Source organism: Prosopis cineraria, unplaced genomic scaffold (genome assembly GCF_029017545.1).
Source record: "Prosopis cineraria cultivar Desert tree isolate PC_DT_omini unplaced genomic scaffold, ASM2901754v1 PC7, whole genome shotgun sequence".
Taxonomy (NCBI): Eukaryota; Viridiplantae; Streptophyta; class Magnoliopsida; order Fabales; family Fabaceae; genus Prosopis; species Prosopis cineraria.
The window spans coordinates 27,709,040-27,718,011 of NW_026555338.1; the positions used below are offsets into that span (position 1 = coordinate 27,709,040).

At 31.2% G+C, this 8,972-nt stretch overlaps 2 protein-coding genes across 2 annotated transcripts; both read right to left on the reverse strand.

Moving 5' to 3' along the window:
- Positions 1 to 216: 216 nt before the first annotated feature.
- LOC129316679 (putative disease resistance RPP13-like protein 1) lies at positions 217 to 1,989 on the reverse strand. Its single transcript, XM_054961078.1, has one exon. The coding sequence runs from the start codon at positions 1,987 to 1,989 to the stop codon at positions 217 to 219; it is 1,773 nt and encodes a 590-aa protein (XP_054817053.1).
- Positions 1,990 to 2,009: 20 nt separating this feature from the next.
- On the reverse strand, positions 2,010 to 3,512 carry LOC129316680 (putative disease resistance RPP13-like protein 1). The gene has a single exon (XM_054961079.1). The coding sequence runs from the start codon at positions 3,510 to 3,512 to the stop codon at positions 2,010 to 2,012; it is 1,503 nt and encodes a 500-aa protein (XP_054817054.1).
- Between the last annotated feature and the right edge of the window lie 5,460 nt (positions 3,513 to 8,972).

The window sequence follows — 8,972 nt, forward strand, 5'->3', positions numbered from 1 at the left end:
CAGCAACATGTGAAGTTATGAAGCAGTTCTCATGAGCCTTTGCTATTAGAAAATGCTTGATTGAAAAGCGCAGCAAGTTTCTGGAGCGAAATTAGTTGTCATGTGTTGTCGACAAAAAATAAAGATAAGCGAGAAGTTGTTGAGTGAATAGATGAAGGCAGGAAATTAAAATTATCAGATACAAAAATATGTGGATGTAATTTTCAAAACGTACCTTTAAAACTCTACGCGTTGCTGTTCATCATATATTATGATGCGAGGGATGTAAGAAATTTTGGGCCAATCTGGTCCTATCTCTCTTTGACACCACTGCCTAAGCAATCGACAACGATAACTGATACGTAAATCGGAAAGGGATCTGGGTAAGCCTTGCTCTGGCATGTCTTCGAAGCTTAGACTTGGGCATTTACAAAACGCCAAGGATGTAAGAGAATGGAGGTGGAGAAGGCCCCTGTAATTTATTGTTTTTAATTTTAAGCATCCGTTGAATACAAGAGAGTGGAGATTGGGTGGCAGCAATCCTTCCTCTGGGAAGGATTCCACATCTTCAAAGTCATCACCAACTGCAAGTTCTTTCAAAGATAGCAGCTCATGCAAACCCCAAGCCTTACGAGAAGCAATCACTTTTGGGCAATTTATAATTCTAAGACGATTTAGATGTGAAAGCAAACCTCCTTGCGGGAGTGATTCCATCTTTGGACAATTTTTTAAAGATAGGACATGAAGAGGTGGAAGCGTTTCTGTGGAGCTCCATGTCGGCATATGCTTCATTGAAATCTTCACACACTCTGTTAAAACTATAGTTTCGAGGACAGGGGACTTAGGAAGCAAAGTCTCCAGATTTTGGCATCCAAAAATACACAGTCTTTTCAAAGAAGGAAGGTGCTGAGGTAGGGACATTGTCAATCTTGGACATCCCGCCATGACAAGTTCTTCAAGGCATGGGAAACTGTCGCCCTCATAACATATGTTCCATTCCTCCCATTCTTCCATGCTCACAAAATCTAAAGATATAAGTGACCGAAATGGAGCACTGGAGCAGGCATTCCCATAAAACTCTTGGCCGATCACCTTTATTCCATCAAATCCCTTAATCTTAAGTCTCTCAAGGAAAGGTAGTTGCCCTAGCATTGGCAAGCTCACAAAATTTTTACAATCCTGCAAATATAAAGACACTAAATTGGGTAAACCAGGATCAGCAACCCAGTTCGGAAATCGAGTGCTCCCACAGTAACTAATGGTGAGCTCCTTTAAGCTATAATTTGGCTCCAACGCCTCCAATACTTGCTCTTGTTTTTGTGACATTTCACGGTTTACCACTCGTCCCCAATTTAAATTCAATCTATCCAAACACTTCTCTTTCAAGTTTGCATCTCTCCCTGTATCAAGATCATGTAGGTTTGCAAGATTTGAAATGGTTAGTATGCCCCTTAAATGGTTCAAGGCTCCGATTTCACTTAAACGAAAACCTTCATCTTTTCTCACAAAAAAATGTGTCATTGTTTGGAGATGCTTCAACTTTCCCATATATTTGGGCATCTTTATTATACCACTATTTTCCAAGTCCAGATGACGTAAGTTGATCAATTTGTGTAATTTTGGCGGCAACATTTTCAAATTATAGCAACCTTTCAATTTCAATGTTTGGAGATTGATCATCGAGCACATTGAATTTGGTAACCTTGTAATGGAAGTCTGTGAAAGATCTAAATAACGCAAGTGCTTTAAATTGGTAATACCATTATTTATTTTTTTGACCCGCCAACTTTTTGCCAAAGATAATGCACGCAAAAACTTGAGACGAGCAATTCTAGATAGCATGCTGCCTTTTATTTGAGAACCAAAGTTGAGAAAATTATGTAATTCATGGCACGCGAAAATATCCTCAACATTCTCAACCACTCTTGTACCATCACATGAAAGGTAACGAGTTTTTGCTGGAATTTCATGTGCCCGATCACCTTCTAGATGTAAAGAGAACTCTCCCATGATAGATTTTGCCAAGTCATTCAAAAGGTCATGCATAATGAAGTAATTACCACCTTCTTTTGATGGTTCCAAAATGACCTGGACTCCAAAGCATTGAAGATTTCATTCCCCACTTCCTCAAGGTTCTCTCTTATCTCATTACTCGAATGCAACAAGCCATTTGCCATCCATAATTGGATAAGAACATTCTTGTCAATGTTATAATCTTTAGGAAAGATCGAACAATAAGCAAAACAACACTTTTGATTTGAAGGTAGATAATGGTAGCTCAATCTTAAAGATGGGATTATGTTGCTATCATCCTCTGACAAATTCCAAATATCACTCTTCAAAATCTTCTCCCAATCTCTAGGAGATTTGGTGCACAACAAGCATCCCAATGATTTTATCGCTAGAGGCAATCCTCCACACTTCTCAACAATTTCTACACCGATTTGATCAACAACATGATGTTGGTCATTAAATGCATATTTTGCAAATAACTTCATACAATCATCATGTTGTAATGTCTTCAAATCACGTATATGGGTGGAGTGCATGACCTCAGCTACCCTTTTGCTACGTGTTGTTACAATAATTTTACTCCCTACAGCGACATCTTTAAAAGGAGTTTGGAATTCATCCCAATCATGATTTTTCTCATTCCAGACATCATCAAGAACGAGAAAAAATTTCTTGCCCGTCAATTTCTCTTTTAGCTTACGTTGAAGATCATAAAAAGTATCTAAAGGCTTAACTGGTGGACAATCAAGTTCCTTGAGAATTGTTTTGGCAGCTTGAACGCGATCAAAATTTTCAGAAATACACACCCAAGCTGTGTGCTGAAACTGGTCCTTGATATTTTTCTCATCATAGACCAGTCGTGCAAGGGTTGTCTTTCCCAACCCACCCAAACCCACAATAGCTATGAGGTCAAACCGATTCCCACTCGTGTTGGGTGACAATAAACGATCTATTAATTCCTTTCTATCAGCATCTCTCCCATATATACTGGATTCATCTATTAAAGATGTTGTTGGCGATCTGTGGAGCCCTTTCCTGTTCACTCCTTGCGGAGTGCCAGCAGGAAGGCCTTGCCTCAATCCAAGTATCTCATTTTGTTTTATGAGATACTCTAGATTCTCAAGCACTTGCTTCATCCTTGACTCTATGCTCTTTTCGAGCAGCCTTTGATTAATGAAAGTAGTAAAGCAACCTCGTACCTTGCCGGTCAGAGTCTGCGATTCAGCATCCAGTTTCTGTCGCAATGCCTCAGTAGCAATCTCATCGATCAAGTCTTCAGCCTTGAAGACTTCATCCTTGAGCTCGGCAAGCCACTGCTTCACGTTACGATTTCGATACTGCCTTTCCTCGGCATCTTCAATGACCTGATTCACAGACAGAAGGATGATACGCAGCTTTTTCAGTAAGCCATCCTCGACGTTCCTGCCATGGAAGAAGTCAAGAACTTCACGAGAAGCCAATTTCTCAAACGCCACTTGAAGGGAAGAGGACAGAAACGCTCCAGCTATCAACTCAGCCATGGCTTTCCCTTAGCTAAGAGAAGGAATTGAGCACCAAAGAAGAAAGGAAATGAGAGAAAGATGGCAGAAGAAACTGAGGGTGAGGGATATATAGACGGATGTCGTTCACTCTGGTTCCAGGAAATAACTCTTAAATTGAAATCTGAGAAAAATATAATTCCAGTAAAAATATGCACCACCTCATCATGTTTTCTCTTCAATTATTTGACATTTTTGTCTCTGTGATTAAATGATATTTTGGTTATAGTTTGTCATGTGTGGTATGATAATAAATTTTTAATAGAAATGAAGTCTCTGCTCGCCAACTAATATTCTTAGGCCTCAGCTTTTATCTTAAACTAACAACAACAACAACAACAAAAACGTTTATTGTGCGTGTTTATGTGAGATTTGATAAAGTTTTATGCTTGTTATTGAAAACTTGACATAACCTTCTTCCTTTGTCTGGAGACTGGCAATAAAATATAGACAGTGTTTGCTTTTAATCTTTAACCAACAAGGGAAAAAAGTCACTATGAATTGATAATAAACATAAGGTTAATTTAATCTTACAGGTGGAATTGACTGAACTTCTATGAGCACCTTCTGCAATGAAAAGAGAAGACAACAAAATTAGACTTACCCCTGCACGTTGCAGTTGATGTTTCAGCGCGTTTGAAAGGAAGAAAAGAAGTAAATGTCGTTGTAAAATAAACATATTCAACCATTGTTTCTTTTTCATGCACTTGAATTGTCAATTTTTTAATTACATAGTTATTATAAAATTGAAAATAAATGAAGTTAACAGATAGTTTATATATAGAGTTATTGGGCAAAAATATCTCAAATTTTTTCAACAATAAACATCTAGTATTTTAAATTTTTTTTTTGTCAACACAGAATAATTCATGTACATTATTATTCAACTAATAAGAGAGAGGTCTACCAGCTTAGTCAGCACTCTCAAGGACGAGTCATGAAATTATTGGTGATATTTCTTCACTGTGTTATAATTTTTTAAATAAAAATTATAATTAATTATTTTTAAAACTTGAATTTCAATAATAAAATAATTTTTATGTAGAAAGTTATGATTTCTTATTTAATATTTACGATTTACAAAATAAAAATTATGATTGCTTAAACTGATGTTTTCAAAACCGGATTGGATATTGAATCGAAAAGGCTAATAGTTTATGATTAAAATGGTCAAACCAGGTTGGATCAATGATCGAACCGGTGATGAAATAATTAAATAAAAATTATATTAAATATATATATATAATAAACATAAGAAAAAAATTTATAATATGTTAATAAAATGACATAACATGACTGTAAATTAATAATATTATAAATTATAATTTTATAACTTGTCAAATATAGGTGAATCTTGGTTAAATTAAATATGAGTAAACCTAAAAATATCTGTATTTGTATCTATAATTGTCAACATATTTATAAAAAATGATCTCAAATTATATTTTATACATGTGAATTGTTCAAAAATAAAGTTAGCTTTTAATATGATCTAATTTTTAAATTCTTCTAGTTTTTTTAATATTATGTTTAAAACCATCTAATTTTTTAAAAACTACTTTAGTTTCTGATTTAATTCTGGTTTCCAAGTCAATAGCGACTTAACTTTGATCCAATATGGTTCAATCATGAAAATAGTTTTAGTTCAAACAAATCAAACCGAGCCATAACGGCTTTGATCGAGTTCAACTGTCCAGTTTTTAAATCATCATCTTAAACAAGTTGAGACTGATTATTTTTATAACTTAGACTTCAATGATATAAAAACATTAAATTATAATTTTTTTAATTTATATAATTAATCGAATAAAAATTGTAACTGGTTTTTTTAAATAAGAGACAATTTAATCATTTAATGTAAAATTATTAATGTAAGAAAGGTACATAAGGATCTAAGAGGAATTATGTCATTTTAAGAAACTTGATTGTCATTTATATATTTTGATAGAATTTTATTGTCATTTTTTTATTTTATTTTATTTGAATGATAGTAAATTAAAACTCTCTGAAATTGAAGCCCAAGATAATGTTTAAGGGTAATTTACCAAGTACCTTAAGTTATACTAGTACTATGATTTTGGATCTCAATTTCCATACCAAGATCGAAGAAATTTAGAGAATTATAGTTAAATCTTAAAATAAGTCTCAATCAATTTCAATATACTAACAAAGTCTCTTAGTCTTTTTATATTAATAAGTTTCACAACTCTATAGATTTGCAAGTTGGAATATCAATTTTATAATTTTATTATAATGAATTTATAATTTATTTTTAAAAGTTTAACTGATTACACAAATCTTCATCTTTGATGTTGAAAAGCATTAAGTTTAATCATTCCACTAATATGCAAATTCAACTCTTGATTTCGCAACTTCCTTCTGATGTATTTATAACTTATTTTTTAAATTTTAATTAGAAATACAAATGTTCATCTTCAATGTTAAAAAATATTAAGGCTAAATAGCTCTATTGTCTATTGTTTATTTTCCATTTTTCTGTTGTTTATTATTTATTTTTTAATTTTATTAAAATTTAAAAATAAATTTTAAATTCATCACAATAAAATTATAAAATTAAAAACTAAACTTACAAATATCTGAAACTATTAAATTTATTATCACTGAAAAATTAAAGAACTTTGTTAGCACTTTAAAATTAATTAAAATTTAATTTAAATTAATCAATTTATTTTTTTAAAACTTAACTGTCATTTTCATAAAAATATTTTTTAAAAAAATTATATTGAGGTTTTATATAAAAAAATTAATTATTATAAAATTAATAATCATAGTTCCATCATTAATAAACTTATAATGATTATTATTATTATTATTTTGTAGGAATCCTGTATATGATACTCCCAAAATTTTTTATCACGAAGAAAATGTGTCAAGAATACAGACCGAGTTCCGTAAAAGAAAAGACTTTTGCACGAAATTCAGTTAATGCAGACAACTACTAGTCTGGCATGTAGCAGTTATCTTAATATTAATGATTTGAAACTACCGACTCATCGTACTGTTTGAAATTGAATATCCGACATAGGAGTAATGTGGCCACACCTGCCAACTTAGCGAACGAGGGACAGATTGATGAAGCCTCTCACGGGTTGGTGGGTTCTTTAATTTGCAATTAATCTGAAACGGAAACTGGAGGTACAATATGCAAAAATACAGTACTCCGTCCTGTCTTCCGATTATAAAATATCGTTTTAAAAAAATTGATAGTTCTCAATAAAAAATATTTAGTGAGATATTAATTACATTTATCTAATATTATACATATGTTAAAGTTTATACTTTTTTTCAAATAAAGTTAATGATTTAATTACATTTTATTGATTCTAGTAAGGTGATTATAAGGGCCTAATAATAAAAACCTGAGATAATATATTCTTTTTAATTGTATTTATAAGTTATTTTTAATTACCTTATCAAAATCAAGAAGAAGCAATTAAATTGTCAATGTTATCTTAAAAAGAAAGAGATTTATCAATTTATCTTGGTTAAATACATTATGTTTAAAAACGCTTTTTCTCCCCTTTAACTTTTTATGACTCTCTGCTCACTTATCGAAATGAAAAGGGTAAAGTCAAAAGAAATTAATTCATGATCGACCTTTTCATAGAAAATAATTTTTTATCAGCTTATGCAAAATAACTTACCCTCTCCATTTAAAAATATTAGAGAGACACACACGTTTAAGCTAAAATATTAAAAAATATAAAATATTTTAAATATTTTAAAATGTAATTAATGCTATTTTTAATCAAAAACACTTTTAATTAGGGGGTGTAAGATTTTTTAATTAATACATACATCATATTAAATAAAGATAAATATAAAAAAAGTGCATAATCTTTAAAAATAATTGACTAACATACTAAAATACCATTCGTTTAAAAATGCCATATAGATATTGAACTATGGGAGCATAAAAAGAGATATCAATTCTTTCTAGAAACCCACCTATATATATATATATATATATATATATAACAGGAGGGAATATGTACTTTCATTTATTATAAGGGTAAAGGAGTAAAATATTTATAAAGTGATCAGTCAGGAACACCCAGTTTTTTAAAGTGATGACAAGGATAAAAATATCCATAACATTATATGAACAGGTACAAAAGTGACCAAACCATTAACTTTGACCTAACGTTGTTAATTTTAATCATTAAATGTTGACTGTGCATGCCACGTATCAGTCTTTATTGACATGGACTAATAAAAGGGCAAAAATACCCACGAAGTCGTCGGCCAGAAACAAAAATACCTACAATATAACCAGAGTTGGTGCAAAAGCGACCAATTCATTAAATCTCTTAAATGTTGACCGTTTAACTGACATCTAAGCAAAAGTTGACCATTTTTTTGCTGACATAGATAAAAAATATTCTCAAATGAAATTTTTTGAAAGTTAATCGATTATTGTACAAATATCATGTGAGAAAATATCTTTTTGACTAAATATCACATTACATCACTTGTTTTTTTGCAAAAGTGACAAAAACTATTTGAAAATTTTAAACCTATCATGAATGAAAATGCTTAAAGTTATGACAATGTTCTTAAAGTAGAGCGGCGTAGAAAGTGTTCCCAGTTTCAATCATCGATTGTGCACAACTTATCTCACTATGTTGAATCACAGGTTTTACAGACAAGAAAAATAAATAGAAAGGGAGGAAGAAGGGGGCGAGATACGTGGTAATAGAAAGAAACCACGTGGCATGAATTTTGATAGATATGTCACTATTGCACTTATTAAATTAATATTTTAGGGTACTTATACGATGATCGATCAATATCCATAAAAATTCATCTGAGAATATTTTTTGTCTACATTAGTGAAAAAATAGTCAACTTTTACTTAGGTGTCAATTAAACAGTCAACATTTGAGGGGTTTGATGGATTGATCACTTTTGTATTACCTTTGGTAATGTTATAGGTATTTTTGCTCCTGGCTAACAACTTTGTAAGTATTTTTGCTCCTTTATTAATCCACATCAGTAAAGACTAACACGTGACATGCACAATCAGCATTTCATGGTCAAAGTTAACGGTTTGATAACTTTTACACCCATTCATATAACGTTATAAGTATTTTTACTCATTTTCTCACTTTAAGATATTGGGTATTCTTGCCTGACCACTTTATGAGTATTTTTTCCTCTTCACCCTTGTTATAAATATTACTTGCTTTTAAGTTCTAACTAATTCGTAAACTTATAAAAAATAAGCAAGAAGGTTATTTGTAATTATATCCTCTGTTTATGTTTGTTATTTAAAGTTATTGTGAACATATTAAAAATTGTAACAAATATATAAAAATATGATATATTTTATCAAATGTTCTCCTTATTTAATTACTCTAAAAACATTACAATAATAAATACTGGTTGTGAATTATTCTAAAGATAAAACATGAGAAGCCT

Excerpts from the sequence above, each read along its gene's own strand:
- LOC129316680 (XM_054961079.1), bottom strand. The coding sequence starts at position 3,512 with ATGGCTGAGTTGATAGCTGGAGCGTTTCTGTCCTCTTCCCTTCAAGTG.
- LOC129316679 (XM_054961078.1), bottom strand. The coding sequence starts at position 1,989 with ATGGGAGAGTTCTCTTTACATCTAGAAGGTGATCGGGCACATGAAATT.